A 21,951-nucleotide genomic window follows, 5' to 3' on the forward strand; every position below is an offset into this window, starting at 1 on the left:
GGTGTGAGCACTGGAGAAATAAAACCCGATGCCAGCACAAAGAGTGCAAGCCAAGGCCAACAGCTTTGTGAGCTCTTTGCAGGGGCTGCACATCTTGCCGGACACTGGCTTGTACAAATGAGTATTTTTCCAAGGTTGACAAGGGTACTCTCTATAGTGTAAATTACAGTGCTGTCTCAGAGAGGGCTGTAATTTTGTTGAGGACTTCCTGTGCAATCCAAATCTACAAGATAAATCCCTTGAGCCAATGGGAAGTCTAGCCCTGCTGTCCAAACCTACCATTTTTCTCTGCAGTGTAAATCCCTGGGCCGGTTCTGTTCCCAGCACGGTCTTTCTGCTCCTTCACTGTGCCTTCAGGGAGCAAGAAGAGGGGATGGCAGGGAGAAGAGGGGCTGAAGGAGTATTGTGCTGCTCCTACAAGCTGCAGCCGTGTAACTGGCAGCGAGAGACGTCTGTTATCGATTGTGCAGATGCTCCACAGCTAACGTGCCGAGAGCTTAGGAGCTCACGAGATGCTCTTTGGGGAGAAGCTTGCGTGGCTTCATCAGTGGTGGCAGGCATGATGCCTTTTTCTCCTTACCCGAATGCTAGCCTTTGCGGTTTATTTTTAAAAAATAGTAATGCATGACTCAGTTTACCCATTTGTTTTATAATGCTACCCAGTTGGATGCAAAACAGTTCATTTCTTTCCTGTACTGGGGAGAAATGGAGACCTGGCTTTTGGAACTAACCCGTGTGCTCAGCACTAAACTGAAAATGACTTTTGCTGAGGACAACAATTTGGACATCCTCACCCTTCACAGCGCTGTCACTGTCTTTGTGTCTGATCATGAGCCAGTCGCTTATCTCTGTTTATTTTACCATCAGCAGAACGGGGACCGTGCTGGCCCCCAGGGCATCTTGATGAATAAGTCTATTATGCTGCGCATCCGTAACACTTGTTGTGCCAGCTCTCAAAGCACCGCACCCCCATGTTCAGGAATATCTGCACATGTATGTTTATGTTGTTTAAAAGCACCAGGAACTGCTACATGACTAGCTGCTACCAGGGGATCCAGGAAAATGGGGAAGTGGGAGAGCATCGCTGACTGATGTCCCTGCCTCAGCCCGCTTCTGGGTTCTTGGTGCACGAAGCAGCAGCTGTGAAGCCCACGTCCCTGCCTGCGGGGTACACACTGCTCCCTCCTGGTTGGTTTGTCCGTCCCACCCTTGCGAGTGAGCTCCATGGTCCTCAAGCTTTGTCCTTTGCTCAACCTCGTGAGTCTGCCTGCCAGGTAGAGCTGACATCTCAGCCAGCTTCTTCCAGCCAGCAAGAGGGGACCTTGCCTTGCAGAGCAGGCAGGCAGCGCTCCCACCAGACTGCCTGTATGGGCTCCAGGAGGGGATCTGTGCTGTACCCAGAGGTGTAACTGTAAGTCACCACTCAGTGCCATGGTGTTTGAAAGGCCCTGGATAGACTAAAAATGTGTAATCGTGTAGTTGCGTAGCAGAGAAGGAATTGGGATGTGTATTAAAAATCACTGTCTCTGAAAAGTTACTAGGAACCGATTACAAACATTAAAAGATGTCTTCGTATGCTTAGCGGGGAAGTCCCTAAGATGGGACTCTTCAAAACGCTCCGTCTGATGGGGGTTTGCTTACCCGCATCTTACCCGCATCTTACCCAGGGCAGGCTCAGGGTGCCCTGGCAGGGACAAGACAGAGCTGAGCCCTGGCTGAGGACATCCCCAGAGCAGCTGAAATATTGGAAAAGAGAATCCAGGGATCATCGGCAGGTTTGGTGGCTTTTTGCCTTTTTTTTTTTTTTAAGCATAATAAGGATTTTTATTCAGTTGGTTTCTACCATGACATCCAGCAGTCCTGATCTGCCGTCTGCCACTCAAAGCTGTGTCTTTGTCCTGTCTCTTTTTAGCTGCTGCTGTGCCCAAAGCTGATGTTCTTGTGTGATGGGTCCTGCAGCCCAAGTTCTCTCTCCTGAGTGAGCACCACGCACCTCAGAGCCCATCATTTTGTACCTGAAAGGAGTGGTTTTCCCCTCGCTCACTGCTTTGTACCTGTTGTCACCAAGGTCACCTGCCGCTCTGTTGCCCTGGCTCTCAGTGTCCTGGGCTGTCTGGAGCTTGCTCATGAGCTGCAGTGTCCTGTCTGCCCTGGAAAGCATGGACTGTTAGAAAACTTCCTCGCCTCCCTTGCCTGGTGAGAATAACCATTTGCCCCTGCCTCTTCTAAGCAGTGATTTAACCCTACAGAAACCTTCCCTCTTATCCCATGGCTCTTTATCTCTTATAAATCCTTTGGTGAATAATGTGGCTTTGTGGAAAGGGAGGCAGGCTGTGTCACATCCATCCATGTGCTTGCTCTCCCTTTCACACCTTCCCAGGTTTGTGAGCCTAGGTTTCTGGTACAGACGCTGTACTGACTGCCCAGGTTGGTTGGACTCATCTTGAGGGCTGTGTTTTCAGACAAAACCTCCATTTTCTTTTGGGAAAATGTTTTAGCCCAATGAACTTCATGCTTCATTAAAGCTGCCTCCTTGGGTTTGGCAAGTGTTAGGGTGAAAGGAGCCGACTGTGGTGCACAGAGGGGAAGCCTTGGTGCAGAGTTGGGTTGTGAGCTCTGGGTTTGGATTTGCATAAGCAGACCCTGCGGGTCCAGAACAGGGGTTTTCTGCTCTTTAGTTCCAGAAGAGCCAACTGCAGTCTTGAGTTGTTCTTTTTCATATATCCATGCGTGGTTTTACTTAGGGGTAGGGCACTTGGGATGTTCTGCAGTACTAATACTGGTCTGGCACTCGAGGAGTGCCTATGCCTCCAGCTGTCAGTGTTACCCAGCACGTCTGAGATGCATCACAAGGCGCAGTGACTGCTGCTGAGGGGTTTGTAAATCCCTCACCACAGTGCCTTGGGAAGGTGCTGCGAGTAATTACCAGAGTGGTTGGAGACGCACAGGAATGCTGCTTTGAGAGCTGTAAATGCAAGGCTTGTGCAAAAAGCAAATAGTTAATACCAGCATCACTGTGACTTGTGTGACTTTTTTGTAGATGTCTTTACAAAAATAAAGCAACCATAAAAATGCCACAGCTTGCACCAGTGGGATGTGTGGTGGCATCCACAGTGCACAGTGCTCATTGAAGCACATGCAGACAATTAAAATAAGAAAACTGCAGCTCTGGCAGAACTTGTAGATTTCGAAGCCTTTAAGAAATGGGACACTGTCGTGGTGAGTGTTCATAGCCCGTCTTGGGTACAGCAAATGTATATAAGGCATTGCTTTGGTTTTTAGTAACCACTCTTCTTCGTGTGCTTGCCCTGCCCAAAAATACATGTGAGAGTGACAGATGTCCTGATCATCAGGGCTAATAGCACAGAGACAGATTTAGGGTGAATGGTTTTCCGTTTTTGTGCATGCTGCCATGTCACCACTGGCAAGTCAGATCCAGGAGGGGGACATTGAATAAAGCACTTCATAGCTCCCAGCAAGCCTCAGTAGTCAAAAACTAGACAAATTTTGTGGTTTAGGGGATATATAAAAAAAAAAAAAAAAAAAAAAAAGCATCTTTGAGAATTAAGGTAACTGATCATGAGAACATCTAGAACATGCTGAATCATGCAGCGCTTGGATCCTCTTGTACTGTTGTATTAGGTACATCCTCTGGTCTCTCAGCCTTAGGTCAAACAGCCATTTCAAGCTGGAGTCCCTGCAGGAAATACTAGGTCATGCGAATAATTGGATTCTGACTTCTAAATTCCAGGATGTGGAGGACAGTGCACGTTTGCTGTGCTCCAGGGCACCTGCGTCTCCCAGCTGCGCTCTGCCCCTTGCCCCTCTGCTCTGGCTGCCCAGCTGCTGAGAGCTGGGGACGCGTCAAACCTGGAGCCCTCCTGGAGCCCGGGTTTAGCTCCTGCATGCGCTTGTGGTGGACAATAATAACAGCCTCTGCTTCAAGAAGAATCACAGAGGTTTGAAGTTTGCACATCTTGCTCTCAGACGGGCACTGAGTGCTGGTTCTTGTCAGGAAGTCTGGGTTTGGATGGCTGCATCCAGAGGAGTCAGCCAATTCTCAGCAGGGTGTTGGCAATTACGCTTACCTTAAATGTGTCTCTGTAACCCATATCTTTGCTTCGTGCTTCTGACCACACAGTGCTGAAGCTGGAGCACAAAAAAAAAACAGCAGTTGGGTGTGCCCTACAGGGTGTTCCTCATAGATGCTTTACAATGGATACAAATGTCATTTTCAGTCTTCTCGTAAACTGCCTGCTTTACACCTCAGTGGTCACTACTGCAATACCCAGAGGGAGGGTACATGACCTACAGCTGCATCCGAGTTCAGGAGCCCTTAGCACATAAAATGGAGATGTCAGGTTTTGTGGTCCAGCGGCTGTTAGTAAAATGCAAACTGGTAATTAGCTGGTGTAATGGACAGAAAGGTAGGGAACTCTTCTCCATCCTAAACCCTTCTGTTCCACATTTTATTACATGTGTTGGCTTTGTTATTCTTACCACAAGGACATAAATTTGTCGTCTTCAAGCTCAGACAAGCCTGAGAAGCTGATGAGTGACAAATGCTGCTTTCTAGTATGATTAGCAAAATCTCAAAGTGTGGGCAGCAACTTATGTTTTATAGAGTGTCCAGTAAATAACAGTTTGAGTAACAGTGTGGTGTGTAGCTGCAGGTACTGCTGCAGCCATGTGCTGACTGGCAGGGGATATTTTGGCATTAGGAAATAGTCTTGAATTATCTGTCAAGTCTCTTTGTTTCTGCAGGAAGCTTGGGACTTCTTTTTAAACTAATCCTTTGATGATTAATAAACCAATTGGTGATGTCAGTCTTTTCTTTGCCTCCGAGTTCAGCAGTCTTTGATCCTGCATCTGCAGGGCGATGATCCTCATTGCAGGCAAATTGCTCCCATACCAGCCCCAAAGGAGCGGTTCCATCCCTCCAGGTCCTGGTGCCTGTACAACCCAAAGCAAGACAGCTCAGCGAGCTGAAGCAGCAGAAAAATTGCTCTCTTTAGTTCTCCGTTCCAGTAACGGGCTGAAATGATTAACCATGAGTTCAGAGAATGATGCAGGTTGGAAGGGACCATAGGAGGCCTGGGTCCATGCCTAAAGCAAGGCCAGCTTTGGAGCTGTGCTCGGTTACTCAGAGCCCATATGAGCACCAAAGCCCAGAGGCAGAGGTTGCATTTCTCAGTGACAGCAAACTTGATTTTTGAAGAGGGCCTCAAGTAACTTTAAGAAAATTTGGCTCTCCTGATGGCGCAACACAGGGCGAAGGTGAGCATGAGGGACAAGGGACATGAGATGGGGATGGCCCTGGCAGCTGCTTATGTTTGGGCTGGCACCACCACCGGCTGAATGAGACCCAAAAACTGCAGCTTCTGGCAGGTAAGGGTATGTGGGCAGTGGTTTGCAGTTGCAGGACAAGCAGCTCCCGCCTGCATCCTCACCCCATCCTTGTACCATCGGGGGCTGAAATCCTGGAGGAAAGTTTGCAGGCACATACTGAAAAACCTTAGGCTCCCTTAGGAGACAGCTGGTCACCGCAAGGGCTCAAGCAGCGCGAGCAGCCGGAGCCCTGTGGTTTTTGGTACAGCACAGATCTCCCCGAGTGGCTGCTGTCTCCTTCTTCAAAAGCTGATGGTGTGTGGCTCAGTACGTCTGGCAGGGACAAGAGACGTGAGTTAGCACAGGCTGGTGTTTTTTTATGAAATGAATTAGCACAGGGCGGTGGCAAGGATGGGCTGTCATGGCAGCAGCCTCAGTGCAATCTCCTCTGCTGTGGCTGAAAGAAATTGCCGTGTGCTCTGCACGTACCGTGTAAGGGGCTTTTATTTCCCTAAAAAGAAAGCAGTGAGTGGTAAAGCTTAACATTAAATTAATGTTACTTTTAATATCTTTGTGACTGAAGTGGACAATGGAACTTTCTAGCATTTATTCTACCCCCCAGAAATGACTTTTTATTACAAAATTCTGTAGTGAAAGCATGCAAACTGGGAATCCGCCTGACGTCAGTTGCATTTTCCCTGGCACTGGGGTTTCTCTGAGATGCGGTTCAAGCTGGGGAGGGTGCAGTTCAGCAGTTGTTCATGGCATCCTAACTTTCCAAATTGACTGTTTCTGTTTTTGTGGTGTGTTTTTTGTTTTTCTTCTTTTTTTTTTTTTTTTTTTACTGGTAACTCAGGTTGCTTCACAGCTCGTCTGTAGAACCCTCGATTTCTCTTGAAACTTAGCGAAACCTCACTATGGCACAGCTTTGTTCGGACACTTAGTGTTGCTGCAGAGTGCAAACAAAATGCCTCCCACTTTGTTTTACACATCGCTTTGATGTTTGGAAGTTTCTTTAAAGTACTGAGTTCTTTACCCATGTTTATCCGTGCTCTATCAAATGACAGGGTTCTAGTAAATCCCTTTACACAAACACTCGTTGGCTGAAGTCAGCTGTGCAGATGTAAGGCTGGAGGCACAGCGATTTGGCCGAGGATACCTGGCCCTGCTGCTCCTCTCTGCTCACGGAGCTCGGTGGGTGACACAGTAACGAGCATTTGTGTATTGCATTCCTTTTCTTGCCAGAGAAGTAGCACTGTTGTTGGTGTTATTATCTTAGACACAGAGCAGCAAAATCCCTCGACTCTGTTTCTGCCACCACTCTCTGTATCCACCTGGCACAAGAAGATGTTAGTTCGGAAATGAGGTAAATCTTAGGTAAATCACTCAATGACTGCGAGCTTATCAGCAGAATCCAACACACAGCCCTAGTGCATGTAGTGCACAAAGGCAAGGAGATAAAGATTTAAAAAAAAATAAAAGAATTTGAGGGCATTGTAACTCTTGCCCTGCTCACCTGAAGAGCAGAGTGGGGCTAGTTTCTGGAGGCTGGTGTCCTGGTGGCAGCATGGACCGAAGACATGCCTGGCATGTGGGAGGTCTCCTGGTCCTGCCCAGCGAGGCAGCAAAATGCCCTGTTTTTGAGCTGAATGTACAGTTTGTGGGTGTCCGGGAGCTGGCAGCCAGGCACAGGTCTGCTCTCAGGGGATGACTCCAGCGTGGAAGCTGGTGAATGAAGCACAGTCAGACCGGAGGAGCAGAGCAGGATCCTCCACTTCCAGGGGCTCATTTGTGTAAGGCCAAAGCAAGCAGCTGCTGATGGAGCCGTACGCAGACCCTCCCCAGCAGCCATGCCGCAGCGAAGCAGTTAACAGCTCCCTGCCCTGGGGCTGCCGGGGCTCCTGTTCCTGCCTTGCCGCTGCCACCCCGCAGCCCAGGGATCCTCTCCAGACCCCTGAAACCTGGGACGCAGCTGTTAGCTGCTCCCGAGCTGTCGACAGGAAGGGCTTTCTTTGTCCTTGCTTAGAGTGATTGCTTGTAAAGCTCTCATTTGAGAACCTTACATTCTCCTTATGCGCCCACAGTTGTCACTGCTGGTGCCGCTTGCCATCCTGGTATCGCTCTTCTATGAATCTCTGCTTTCCTTGCCAAGGTTTTCTTCTTATCTATAACGCACCCCACGTCAAAAGGTGGAAGTTGTTGTTGTGTTTTTTTTGAAGTCACAGCCCCCATGTTGAACACACAGTGAGGTTTCCAGGTCTGAGAAATGAGACATCATAAATGTCGCCGTGCAGTTTTCAAAATATAGGAGGGTTGTGTTGTTTTCTTGTAGCAGAAGTTTAAAGAGGCATTGGTCTGCTGAACTGGGCCAGCTCATCTCCAGCCTTTAGTGGGGCTTGGGAAAGATGAATGACCAAATGCAGGGGATTTGGGGGAAATACTCCAGAAAAACCTGGTTTTGTCGTGGAAAGCTTGAGAAGTTAAGAAGGATCGGACCATGTGCTGTCTGCAGCCAGATACTGTCTCATCTCTCACCTCTGGCAGTACATGAGAGGAGCTGAAGTAACTGAGATAGGAGCTGTTGCTTTGGGCTGGGAGCAGTCATCCTTGCAGGAATCAAGGACATAGTGGTGCCTTCCCCTGCTGTTCACTGGTAATTTAGGGACAGAGCAAATCTGACCTCAGCCTCTCGAGAAAGGGGATTTCCAGCACAGCCCTGGCTCTGTACTGTCAGGCAGGTCTTGACTGATCCTTCCCCTAGGAATGCTTTCAGAGCATCTTACCTGATCTCTGGCAGGTCTCCACTTGCAGATGGAAGAGCTGTAAGTGCCAGTTGTTTTCAGGAAGAAGGTATGGCTGGAAGTGTGATCCTTCCAGAGCTCAGCCTACCCAGGCTAAGCCACAGCGCCCCACAGCTCAGGTGCTGAACCCCGGATCAGTGCATTTGGTTTTTACTCTGGCATGGAGAGCAGTAGCCTCCACTCAGGGGACTGTGACTACTCCAGGTTTTTCCATATGACACTGTTTAAAGATGGAGGCTGCTCTTGTTTTCATTCTCGCCTGATTTAATTATATTTGCTTTTTCTCTTTTTATTTCAGTTGTGATTCCAAAGAGCCCTTTACCTGCCTCCGAAGTAAACTCGGAGAAACCTAGCATGCACAGTAGCACAAAGACTGTTTTGGGGCATCAACAAGGGCAAAGGCGTCGCAAAACAGGGAAGAAGCGTGGTCGAACGACCAAAGCGCTAATCCATCACCCCATGCCTACACCCTCCAAGTCAGTGGAGCCTTTGAAATTCCCCAGAAAGAGAGGCCCAAAGCCTGGCAGTAAGGTAAAAGCTGATGCTGATGCAGGCGGGTGAAAAGCAGGTGCTGCAAGTTCTGCCATGGGATGGTGCATGCGTGTATTTGTGCACGTTTGTCTCAGCCTCTGGCTGTGTGACTGCAGCAAGTAGGAGACCAGAGGGGTGTGTGGGGCTGGGAATATCCCTCCGAGTCCAGCCTCAGAGTTGTAGAGAATGTCTGTGTCCTAAAGATCATTTCCATCAAGAAACCGTGTCTTTGGAACTGCATTAGCTGTGAAGTAGCACGGCAAATGCTATGATCATGACAGGTTGGCCAAATGGTGGAATAAGCTCTTCTGTCCATCATGTGTAGCTAGTCAAGCAGAGTCAAGTCAAGCAGAGGTGGCGGATCTCAGGCTTGTTATTTTTTCGAGGATCGTGGTTTCTAGAATGTACACATATTGATTAAGTAGGTTCTTGAAACTTCCCGTCATCGCCATCAGAAGTATGTCATGTTCCACAGTGCCTTGTTTGTTGGATGCAGAGAAGAGAGTGTAGTGATCATGGGTGGTATAGGAGAGCAGGGATAAAAGGAGAAATATCCTCATCTTTTTCTGCAGAGGAAACCTAGGACATTGCTGAACCCAGCACCCACCTCTCCAACAACCAGTACCCCAGAACCAGACACAAGCACTGTGCCCCAGGACGCTGCTACAATCCCCAGCTCTGCCATGCAGGCTCCCACAGGTAAGGGTCTCGAACTGCATCCTCGAAAAGATTGCACAGTTAGGAGCTGCAGCAGTCAGGAGGTGGCACGCCACAGCACTCCCATTTCTTCACAAACACACAAACCAGCAAACCTTAAGATTCCACAAACAAAGGCTGGCCTAACTCAGAGTGTGTCAGGAGGAAAAGAGGCACGTGAGCTCAGACCAGCTGTTCATTTATCCATACTGGAAATATGAAGCCATAGGAGGATTGCAAGTCCATCTGACAAATGCAGAGTTCCCTTTCCCTGAGTTGTCACCTGCATGTTAGTGACTCCAAAGCCCTCAAAGTGCACTTCGTGTGGCCCATACAGCCTAGAGGCAGTACTGTGAGCAGCTGCACTCAGGAGTTCATAGTATGGGCTCTCCAAAACTGTGCCAGGCACAGCTGCTGAAGAGAGCAAGGTGCAGAACAGCTCCTGCTGAGCAGCAGTGGCCATGGGCTGTTCAGCTTCAGCCAGACAAGCAGGGACAAGAGAGAGCAGGGGAGGAATAGAAGCAGCCAGTGCAAAGCATGTGCTCTGCTACGACTGAGATACAGCCAAAGGTGAACCTGGGCAGGAAAGTCTAATGCAAAGATGGGTTTTATATGTTCAGACACTGGATATGGGTAGAGCCCTCTGTTTCCCCAGAACGCAATTTTCAGAGGAACCCAAAGAACCCAGTTTCCCCCCGGAGTTGGGGCTGCATTCCTTCATTTCCTTTGAACATCTCAGCCACTTTACCTTTCTGGCCCAGGAACCACACTGCAGCCTGCCTTTGGGAGCCTGAGCACTGGGGAAAGCATAGGTGTAATAGCAGCAGTGTGAAAGGTGAGCATGATGAGGCAGGAAGGTGTGAGAGGTGATTCCCCCCTAAAAGTGTCTCTGTCATTAGGTTGCAGGCAGGCAGGTGATGGATTCGCTCACACTTTGTGAGTGATTTTACAGTCTTAAAACTTGGGCATCTCTATCCCTCAGGCTGGATTTTAGGCATCTGTTTCTTGATTTCTTGAGTGGGTTAATGGCAAACACGTTTCTCATCTTGGCAGTTTGCATTTACTTGAACAAGAACGGCAGCACTGGGCCCCACCTAGACAAGAAGAAAGTTCAGCAGCTGCCGGATCATTTTGGACCAGCTCGAGCTTCTGTTGTCCTGCAGCAAGCAGTGCAGGCCTGCATTGATTGCGCTTATCATCAGAAAACTGTCTTCTCCTTCTTAAAACAAGGCCACGGGGGAGAGGTCATCTCAGGTGAGAACTGGCCTGCAGCACTTTGCCTTCAGAGATGTCATTGCAAGAATTCAGTCGCTGGAAGATGTCTCTCCTGAAGCTTGGTACAGTCATGGGCCAGGGGCAGACAGAAGATTTCTGTCTTCTCTTTCTTGCCAGAAATCTGTGTCAGTGAAGCAACAGCTAGCGGCTGATGCAGAGCAGAGCAGTAGCTTGTCCTCCAGGCCCAGCTGCTGCTGCGAGCCTGGGGAGCGCTGTGCGTCACCTCCGGCACTGCCTGGACCCCAGCAGGGGACGGAACGGGGGGCCTTGCACAACTCCTAGTGGAAGGAAAAGCGGTACCGCGAAGCTTCTCTTCCCCTACCCCCGAGTTTTAGTTTTACTCTTAAGCCCTGGTTGACCCGGATGGCGGGAGTGCAGGCCCCTCCTTGAGCACCTTTTCGCTCCCGGTACCGCGGCTTCGCAGCCGTACAGCCTGGTCCTGACAGCGGGTGCAGCAGGCTGGTTTTAGCCTGTCCCAGGGAGGCGAGCTCGCCAGCGCCCAGCCAGCGGAAGGCAGTGGCTTTTGTTTGCTCTAGTCTAGACCAGTGATGCTGAGATACAGAAGCTGGCTGTGCAGCCCTGGGCGTAGTCTCCTGCCTTTGCTGGGGGTTTACGTGTTGGGCTCTGTTTGTTTCTGTCTCCAGCTGTGTTTGATCGGGAACAGCACACTCTGAACCTGCCAGCAGTAAACAGTATCACCTACGTCCTCCGCTTCCTGGAGAAGCTCTGCCACAATCTCCGCAGTGACAACCTCTTTGGGAACCAGCCTTTCACTCAGAACAGCCACATGCAGCGCTCACACGAGTACGACCACGACAGGTATCTACCAGGTAGGAGTTGGGGCGGGGGCGGCGCTGTAGGGACCCCAGGTGCTCCGCGCCTTAACCCAGATTTTATCATTAACTCAGGAGGCAGGAGCGTGTTTCCGAGCCCTCTCTGCAGGGTTCATCGCATCGCAGCAGTGTCATTCACATGCCTACAGGGCTCTTTTTCGCTTAGCATTCAAGTTGCCTTATTTTCTGCCTGTCAGTCCGATTTCCATCTCTGCCTGTAGGTTTCCGTTCATCCGTGCTGTCTCCCTGTCTTCCCTCCTCTCCTCGTCCCCCGGTCCTTCCCGCTTCCTGTAATCTGATTAGAGTGACTTCATCCAGCTAGGAATTAGTGAAAGCCTTTGCATAAGAAATGGAAGAGTGATAACAAGTAGTAGGTAAACTGTAATTAGGAATTTAATTAAATCCTACCTGAGCAGTTTCCAGCGTGGCTACAAATCTGCTGCCAGCAGTCCAGCCCTCAGCGGAAGCTCAGCCTGCTCAGGGATGGAAACACGCTGCAGCTATCCGAGGCAAAGGTGGCTTTGTTTTTGTTGGCGAGGCTAATGCTCCACTGCGTTGAAGCAGCACACCCCTGGCAAGATAGCTCATGCCACGATGCAAATCATCAGGCTGCAAAACTGCTTTTAAATGAAAGCACTGGGAAACAAGAAAAGCAGTAGTTTTCCCTACAAGTGCTATGTGGTGGCAGCAACCCCGGGGCGACAGCTGCCTCCCAGGGCTGGCTGTGGGGCTCTGGGGGAGCTAATCCTGTAGGAGCTCTGCTCGTGAAGAGGATAGATGCTATCTACACCCTCGGTACATGGTTGACAAATGTCTCGTGCTGATCTGCTCTCCTGTTATGCATCCTTCACTCTCCAAGCCAGTGAATAACTGTTGTACCATTTGAGGTCTTTCAGAGTTAATCCTTTGGATAATTATGGCTCTTACATAAAGAGCAAGAAGAATTTCTGATGGAAAAGGATAAGGTCTTAGGAAAAACTACTTAAGGGAAGATTGAAAAGTGTGAGGCTTAGGCACCTGGTGCTTTAGTGCTTCGTGCATTGTGCTCTGCTCTCTGTGCTCTGCTCCCCTGCCTCTCTGCTCTCTCCTGCTGCCCTCTCACTCCTGTGCTTCCAGGAGCCATCAGTGAGGATGGTGAAACCAGCTGGGAGGCATGGCCAGGCTGGTGTTCAAAGCACATGTGTCTGGGGAGGGGAATGGCAACAGTGCTAAGAGCATGAGGGTCTCAGGTGAGTGTCCTCTGCTTCCTCTGGCGCTGAGCGGCTGCCTGCAAGTTGGAGCTGTGCAGGGCCAGGAGCAGGGATTCTTGCTGTGGTGTAAGGAGAGCTGTAGGAGGCTGGTTGGCTGCTGTGGCAGGTAGTGGAGCGGCTGGACTAGTTGCTGGAACTAGAGGTTACCGCTCTAGCTGACCCCCAATTAGAAGAAATGTTTCCATGTTTCTGTGTGGATCTACCTTCTCATCATGAAATAGAGCAAAGCCAGAATGTGAGGAAGAGGGTCCTGTGTCTGGGCATGGCAGCAGGTGTGGGTGGAGAGGGTCCTGTAGCCCGCATGGGGCTCGTAGCTGATGTGGGATGTCACGGGTGTCTTGCACCAAGGGCAGGGCTGCCTGGCAGGGCAGGAAGGTAGGAGGAAAAGCGGGGGAAGCACAGGCAAGCACCAAACGTGGCACAGTCCTGAGATCTGCCCACTGGGAGCTCTTTGTTAGAGTGTTTGCAGGGATTAAAGATTAACCACAGTCTAGAGAGGTGATAACCCCTACTCCTCTAGTTCACAGTGATGTCTCAGGGATCTAACATCTCTCTTAAGCGCCTGAAAGATGATAAACATCTGTGCATTACAGTGATTTCTGGTGAGGGCAAAAAAACAGTACCAATAATGTTTAGAGCTTAGTGCTGGTCATGGAAGAATGAGGATGTGGTTTTATATTTGCTTAAATGAAACCGAGTGAGAAGGCTGCCATGGACTCACCTCCAGCTCCGTGTGTCTTGCTTTGTTTCCTGTGTGGCTCAGGCACTCACGTGCCTGAGCAGGCCAGTTCTTCCAGAAAACAGTCACTGGTGGGAACTGGTCTCGGTTCCCAGAACAAATGCCCTTAACCGTGACACGAGCACCACCGTCGGTGTGCTGGGGGGGCTCGTGGGTGTGCTTGGGGCAGAAGAAGCCTGCAGCAGCTGTAGGTCAGGCTGTGTTGCCATGGAGTTGCGACGTGGCACGCAGTCTCTGTAGGTCCTAGCCACAGAAGGCAGCAGGAATGGATCGAGTTACACATCAGGAAACTGTGGATTTGCAAGAAAATGGAAAGTTGATTATTGTTGATAGGAATAGAAGTGGGCTGGGAAATACTGTGAGCAGGTAGGTCTGATCTGGAGCTATCCGAAAACATGGACGGGATGAACCCTCTGAACCACTGAGTTGGGATCCTGTTATTATGGACACCACAGCATTGCTTCGATTAACTCTGGAGCTCTGTTTTTAATTAGTTGGGAATTAGTTTCTAGTCCAAATTTATTCTTGGGCTACTTGGTAACTGTGTCGTCTCGTCTTAACATCGTCTTTTAGCTTAACTTAGTTCCCCTCCTTCTGGAGGCCGTTAGAAAGCAGTTGTTAGAAAGCAGGGGAGCTCGCCTTCCATCTGTGCTAGTAAGAAACGCTCTCTGCTCTCCTCACGTAGTGTTGCTTGGGGTCAGACTTCAGTGAGGTGACCAGGGTGCTACCCAGCACTCTGGGGAAGATCTGGTGAGGGCCTGGTGCCACAGCACTGGCACCACCGTCTTCACAAGAAGCCACTTTTCATTGCTGCGTCCTTGTAGCAGGTGACAAGTGTCCCATGCTGGTCATGTACCCTGTTCTTCCCATCCGTCATTGTCAGCTGCAAGTTCACAGCTTGCAGGTTAATGTGTCACATACATATCTGCGTTTTGCATCTGAACTTACCTCCTGTCTGGTACTCTGTTCTTTATATTTTTTTCTCTAATCAAATACTGTCTTGTCTGGCCCAACTTAGGAAGACATCAGCAGATTTCATCAGCGAATTTCTAAGATCTGTGCCAAAGCTACTATAAAATATTGAATGTTGGTCTTCTATGACCAATGCCTTGCTGAATTCTAGGTAAATGAGATTGACCATGCTTCCGTTGTCTGATAAATGAGATATTTCTCGATGATACAGAAGCTGTTGGGTTAGTCACCTCTGATGAGTGCCTACTGCTGTATGTGCTGTGTGTAAGTGCAATGTTATACTTACCCTCCCTTCTGAACCTCTGAGAAGCCTTGCAGTACTGCTGAGGTCATACATAAGCATTCAGTTGCCTATATTGTTTTTCCCCTTCCTTTTTAAATGCTAGCACTGTATTTCCAGTCCTGCTGAGCAGTCCATCACTGAGTTTTGTTTGAAGTCACTGCTGCAGACCCACTGATGCAGACCCATGCACCTTCTCGCTTGTTTTATTTCTGCTTCCTCCTGCACCCTTATGCCTCCCCCCCTCCCCAGCTTGAGTAAATTTGGTTATTTGATTTTTCCTTCTTAGTCAATGGTGTGTGTTTTCATTCCTGTCCCATTTCTGTTAGCCTTTGGGCTTTGTCCCAGTGTTCAACATTGCTGCAATTGGAAGCAAAGCAGAAGGTGGCTTTGGTATGTCTGGATTCAGGTGGATGTCCCAAGCACATCTCCACTGAGGCTCGTTGCGTAGCCATGCTCTGCAGACAGGGAGGAAGCAGCAGTGCAACCAGGGCAAGTTACAGTGTCCTGAAGGGGCCACTTTGATGGGACGAGCTGAGCAGAGCCTGACTGCAACAGAGCCCCTCCTAGCAGCACAAATGCTGGCATGGTCAACTTTCCAAGTTAGGGAGGTGAAATATTCCCCAAAGCTGATCCATAATTTGCAGACAAGGACAAGCTTTTTTCCCAGTCTTTACCTTTCTCCGTGACATCCTCTAGCTCTGTACCCACACACTTGTTACTTTTGCAGTGGAGGACATAGTGCTGTCTTTTCCTTTGCGTTGTCAGAAGACAGAGTTCAAAGTTCACATCGTCCCTGTACGTGCTGTCCTCTGAGGCGTACATCTCCTGGCTGAGCAGGTCCCTTTCATTTCCTGTAAATGATCTGCATGTTCTCAGCATCCTTCTCTAAGTGATCCCTCTCCAGTTAGATGTGGGGTCCTTTCCTGCCAGCTCTTTCCCTCACTGATAATACACATTCAAGAGGTTTAAGGCATCCTTTGAACTAAGGGCATTTTCTTTTTCTCCTGATGATCCACAGCATGCAGCTGTGTGTGCATATCTATTTCCGTATTTTCTTAAAAACGGCCATTTAAACTGAGAAACCCTGACTGCAGACCTGCTTTGGTTTATCCTTCCTTTAATTTGCATTGACTTACTTTCTAATTCCCTGGATTATTTTCAACAACCTGACCTTCTGTGTGTTTGTATTACTTTTACAATCAAAAATTTTTAAAAATACCTGCCCTCCCCCCCAAAAAAAAAAAGATAAAAGATAAAACCTTTAAAAAAATCACCTTTTGTTGTGGTTCTGTGACTGTTTGGTGAAGAAATGCATCCTATTCTACATTTAAAAATATCCAAAGACATTACTAAGAGCATTTGTTTCTCATCTCTGTCTGGGCAGTGAATGTTTCTTATGGGGAACTGTCCTGAGGACAGTGCTAATCTTTCTAATAATATTTTGGTGGTTTTTGACCATAGTTGTAGGGAGTCCAGGGGCCTCAGTAAAAGCAGCTTCTTTCCTTTCCCAAAAGGATTTTGATAAAACAAGTGCTTTTATCTACTTTCGTGTTTCTCGTTAGCCAACTAAGCTGTGACTGCCTGGTGCTTCCCACCCATCCTTTCCTTTGTGTCTTCGTTTGGTGTGACACATCTCCGTTGGTGTCTGGTCCTACCCACTCCTCGCCGTATTTGTCACCCCTCCAGTCCCCTCCCATCCCACACCAGTGGCTCGAGCTGCTGCAGGCTCTCATCTGGCTCCTGGCATTCATCTCCCAGCATTTCACCCCTGGGTGCAGGGTCCCCGCTGCAGGCTGGCTGTACCCCACACTGTGCCCGCACGGGGCAAGGTTGCCACCAGCCGTGCCGCTGTCGTTGCTGCTGTCCTGTCCGTGTGAGCAGTCCCATTCTCTGTGTCCATCCGTGCAGTGACGTTGTGTGCTCAGCATTTTCCATCTGTGAGGGATGCCTCGCGGCCTGGCCCGGTGCCTGCGGTGCCGGGTGGCTGCGACTTGGCGCCCTGTAACCCCACTGCTGGGGTAGAAGAGTGGCAGGGACAGCTGTGACGCTGGGGGTGCCGTTCAGGGAAAGACTGAAAATTCAAGTACAGTTTTATCAAATGGTGCCTGTGGCATAGAGTGTCTGCAAATTGTCTGAGGGCTGCAAGTGCCCAAAAGGTGAGGAGACTGGGGTGGAGGAGGAATCATGTGGGAGATGAGCCAGAAGGAGAAAAAATTAAATGAAGCTGATCAAAGGTGCCATTTGGGGTGAAGCATGGCAAAAAATGGCTATAGATCCTTGTTAGGTTCATCCCCACCCTTTTTCTCTGTGAAACTCACAAAGCAAAGTACGAAACGGTAAGCGCTGACAGCTGTAGCTGGGTTGCAGTTTCAGCAGGCTGTTACCAGACTGGCGGTGCACAAGAGTCGCAAGTGACTCTGGCAGGGCTGAATTTCCCAGAAAATCTCCACTCCTAAATAGGGCTTGTTCTCTTTTCCTAGACAGAAGCAGTTCGTTAGACGGCACTCTGCAGGGACCAGGCCGGGGTACAAAGCGATATTCCCAAGATTCCCCTCCATACAGTGCTCCTCTCTCCCCCAAGTTACCAAAGAATGACCGTCACCCTTTGGAAGGTGAGCACAGTGTCTCTTCCCAAAGCTGGCTGTTTATAGCAACTTGTAACAGATGCAGCAGAACCTCACTGCAATGCCAGCCCAAGCTGTGGGCTTAGGAAGTCTGCTTTGCTTTGTCTCTTTTGTCATGGGTCGGTGCTTGGTGTTTCAGAGAGAAGAAGAAACTGTTGTACACTGAGGCAGGTAGCCCAAGCAGTTGTGCAAGACGTGGAATGCAGGCAGAATTCCTTCTAACCCTGATAGCAATCAGCTAATACCATAAAACCTGGGGTTTAATTACCTATATTTTAGCTTCCATTGCTATATATGGTATTAAAGGTCATAAAACTGTCCAGTTGCTTCAATCTCCCCCTGATTTTTTTCCATGATGGCTTGCTGCAGTGTTTTCTACAGATGCTGATGTGCAGCTGTCTGGCTGGGAGCTAGTGCCCTTTCCCAGGAGCCCATCGTGTTCCTCACAACCCTCACTAAATAACACGGCATGTTTCACTACCGTGTGCTTCACCAGCTAAACCAAACCTCCTGCAGCACTGCTGCTGCCTGCACCATCAGCCAAATAACTGATGCAGATGTGCTCTGCCACGTTCTCAAAAGTAATTGCAGAAATAACCTCTTTGGTACGTGGTCCATAGGTTTCACTTGCATGTGCAGGTCGTGGGCTTCCAGTGGGTCTGGGTAGCTGGAGGACTGTGAGCCTGAGGAGTCCTCAGTAAATATGCTTCCACCTTCCCTTTTGTTCTGAACTATAAATGCTCCATAATGCAGAGTGGAGGTACAGCTTTCCTAAAGCCCTTTAATTGATGGCAAAATCTGTCAAGTGGTTAGTCTCAGTTCTTTGTAATAAGTTCTTGAAAAACTGCTGGAGTCTGTTAGCTGGGCTCTTAGTTCAGTTGCTTCGTGCTCTGTTGCTGTCCCGCTAGAGTCACTGTTTCCGCAGTTGTTGCTGAGTTTGCTGGGCTTGGGCTGTTGATCCCAGATTTGAGAGTCAGCAGCCTCCTGTGCACTCTGGTGCAGCTTAGTCTTCATGCCTCACCATGCTCTGTGCTCTTCCAGTCACAGCTGATCTGAACTTGCACCCTGTGATGAACAGGTTCGAATGGCCTTAGTACCTAAATCGATCAAAACTGCTGATTTGTCACATAGCTGATGTGAAGAACAAGGTGACTGTGGGACTGTCCCATGTATACTGACAAGTTGAAAGTTGTTCCCTAGAACGCAATCCCTCTATCACCTCTTGGTACACATTCTTCTTGGTGTCCTCTAATCCATCAGCCACTGCACACGGGTAACCATTAGCAAAGCGCGTCAGCTCCTACTGTCTGGGCAGTGCCTTGCTGTTCTTGGGGGGGCTCTAAAATTAAGGTGCCTTGCTTAGGTGGTATCGCAGACTCTCTGTATAGTCAGTCAAAGGGATTTTGTAACAAGTAATTCTGAGTAGGAACCTAGTTAGGTTGTCTGGAAGGTTGAATCTCAGTCTGCTTCAGAGTGTATTCAGGTATCTTTTGGCCTTTGAATGTGGCTTGCCATCTAGATGCCCAGATTATTGCAGCCTCTTCTGTAAAAGTAGAGACAAGTGTGCGGACTGTGTGCCTTCACGTGAAGGTGGTGATTCTCGTGGTTTGTGAACTTCCTACAGAAACTTGGTCTTGGTCCATTCTTGGTTCAAGCCAGAGATATACAGGGCAGAGAGAAACAAGGTACAATTCTAAATACCTTTGAGAAATTCAATTTTATCCTGCAGGCAATCAACTAATGGCCCGTTCCACCTCATCCACTATGAAATTTAAGCAGAAGCAGGGATACTTGCATTTCAGAGGATGTTTTTTAAGAACTTGAGCCCGAAGTACTCAGATAGGTGTATTTCCTGAGCGAGGAGGTGTCTGCTCTTGGTGTGGCACACTGCAGCACCTGAGCTATTTCCAGTTTGCCAAACTGACAGCAGTGAGTAGCAGGGGGAAGTCTCCATTCATTGTGCCCTTGGCAGGAAGGCAGAAAGACAAGAAGGGGATCTCTTCATATATTGTTTTTCTTCTTACACTCAGTGCCATTAATGTAGCTTTTTGCTAAAAAGCTGCAGTTCCAGCACAGTGGGGACCCCCTTTTGAAAGACTATCATTTGTTGGAAACAGTGGGTGTTTAGTAGTTGTGCAAATCAGATTTGTGCTTGTGGCCAAACTCTGTGTTTTAGCAGTAAAACTGCACTCTTGAATCTATAGCATTATTTGTTTAATTAAACTTTAATTATCTGCTCCCTGCCTCTCCACCACTAATTGTGGCATGTTTTTCTACAATGCTCCAAAAGCAAGCCTGTATTTAAAACTAGCAGTTCATATAAGAAAATCTGCCTAAGAATTAACCACCTCCTCCTCCCTCCAAAAACTAGTTATCAAGGGCAGAAGGATTCTGGATAGTGTGTGTGCCTGAAAGCAGTCTGTGCGCTGCCACCTGCAGAAGCACGTTGTCTTCTGCTGTAGCTGAATCACAGAGCTAGTCAAAATTTTCCCTTTGCTTTGTTTCCCTCTCCCCTCTCTGACGGTATCATTTGTGTAAGCAGCTCCCTGTGTGTTTGTATTTTTAAGAAAGTTCAAGACCTCTCTTGCACTGACCCTACCAAGAAGCCTCCAGCTCTGCTGCAGTATTTACAGCACAACCAAGCACTCACCAACCCCGAGACAGGGAACCTGAGGATGAGTGTGCAGCTTTAATTCTAGGCAAAAAAGCAGTGCTCCCAAGTTGTGTGGCTGCATGCTCTTCTTCGGATGTTTGATCATGAGCACGTGTGAGAACATGATCACATATTTGAAGAACGCATCACAGAGCATTCACATCAGAATAATGACAGCGTGTTAATTGTTGAGTCAAATATGTTCCGAGGGTGAGTTCTGGATCCTTAGTGTTGCACCTATGCATGTGGTCTTCCAGCCTCCCAAGCTGCAGCCTTCTCCAGCCTAGCTCTGAAATTCTGCTGACAAACATCCCTCTGCATGAGCTTCGGTGTCGTCATTAGCAGTTGGACACGCACTTCTGCCTGACCCAGCACATCTGGGGCTTCCTGGCAAGCTGAGGCTGTGCGTCACTCGCAGAGGGGGTCATGTTTCCCTGGAGGCTGGAGCTGAGCTGCACAGACCCCTGCCTGTGCCATATCTCTGCCGCGCCTGCCCCTGTCCTGCCACAAGGCACGCAGAGCGGTGCGGCAGGCTGTACCCCCCAGCTGCTCTCACGCCACCGCACATTCCAGGAGTCAGACGTCACCCTTTGCACAGATGTTCCAAGAAGTGTGTATGAAATGGAAAGTGATTTGTGTTTTAAGAAAAACTGTCCTGATCTTGGAGAGGAAACCCAAGGTAGCTTCTGCGAAGGAGCTCCTATGAAGAGCCAGTGGTGCAAATTGTATCCACTGTATGTCTGGGCTCAGGACAGGGAGTCTCAGTCTGCCTTGGGAGCAGGCAGCCAGCTCAGTGCTGGGTTTGCACCCAGTTTTGTGCTGAAATGAGGTGGTGGAAAAGCAGTGTGGAACAGGAGTGACGGAGGAGTGCAGAGTTATTCAGGAACAGTCATGAATCAGAACCCCTTGTCTGATTCACAGAGAGCAAGTGAAAACACATCTACCCACATGGGAAACTGCTGGCACGCCGGCCAGCAAACATCACCCAGAGAGTATCAGTCTTTACATGAGCACTGGTTCTGCTCCCTAAGGACGTGCTGTTGGTTTCTAAGAACATCACAGTGGCCTAAGAGCAAATAAATGCAGAAGTGCCTCAAATGCAGAGTAGCAAAACTCACAAGATGGAGCATTGCATTTATGAAGGTGATAAGCTCACACCTGCTTCACTGGACTGCTGAGCAGCCAGGCAAAAAGGGGTGTTTGTATCTTACAACATAATGAGGTGCTGCCTGGCAAGCTGTGGTCTGCCCACCCCCAGCTGAGCTTGCCCCTGGGTTCTCTGCTCAAATACAGACAGCAACAGCACCAAAAACAGAGGATCCTACTTCACAGAATAGCCTTGTAGTTCATAGGAACCAAAGAAAATAAGTTGCTTCCAGGAGAAGGTTGGCAGGGCCCAGCCTCTGGAGCACTCGGGTTTGGGCTCAGGCAAGCTGCATCTCCCTTCTCTGGAGCATAAAAGCGTCAGCCTAGCAGAAATGCCTGGGCAGAACTTTTGGGTCTCATGGGCTGTGACACCAGCTCAGCACCCGCACCACCATCCCACTTCAGCACCAATTGTGCTGAATTTTCTACTGCTGGAGCAGCTCCCAAGGCTTCCCCCTCCTTGCAGCTTGCTGCAGCGTTCGGGTGGGTGCTGGTGGAGGTGCTGCAGTTTCCAGCCAGGCACAGTGGCACAGCCCAGAGGAGTACATGTACACAGGCACCACTCCTTGTAGGAGACACATTCCTCTCCAGCTGTGCAAACTTGCCAGGTATTTCGTGATAAAGAACCCAAGTATTTGAGGATGATTCATAAAGCACCAGCTCCACCTGGACTGAGATTAGGTTGCATTGTGCCACAGTGCCATAGTAAAACCTACAAACACGTGGTCCTAGTATGTAACCATCCCAGTATAACAGCAAAGGGAAATCTTGCCCAGAGGTTCACTTGCTGGTACGCAGATCTCAGTGGAACATCATCCAG

At 49.1% G+C, this 21,951-nt stretch overlaps 1 protein-coding gene across 6 annotated transcripts in view; it reads left to right on the forward strand.

Moving 5' to 3' along the window:
- SCMH1 (Scm polycomb group protein homolog 1) overlaps positions 1-21,951 on the forward strand; it is a 70,163-nt gene that overhangs the window by 41,793 nt on the left and 6,419 nt on the right. For 3 of the 6 annotated variants that reach the window (XM_084300608.1, XM_084300611.1, XM_084300609.1), the window contains exons 8-12: positions 8,428-8,660; positions 9,233-9,359; positions 10,410-10,610; positions 11,276-11,461; positions 17,189-17,320. In XM_084300608.1, coding sequence (XP_084156734.1) covers positions 8,428-8,660; positions 9,233-9,359; positions 10,410-10,610; positions 11,276-11,461; positions 17,189-17,320 — 879 coding nt within the window. The remainder of the gene's footprint in view (positions 1-8,427; positions 8,661-9,232; positions 9,360-10,409; positions 10,611-11,275; positions 11,462-17,188; positions 17,321-21,951) is intronic. The other 3 variants (XM_084300610.1, XM_084300612.1, XM_084300613.1) reach the window with 2 other exon arrangements.

This window comes from Netta rufina (genome assembly GCF_964035555.1).
Source record: "Netta rufina genome assembly, chromosome: 23".
Classification (NCBI taxonomy): Eukaryota; Metazoa; Chordata; class Aves; order Anseriformes; family Anatidae; genus Netta; species Netta rufina.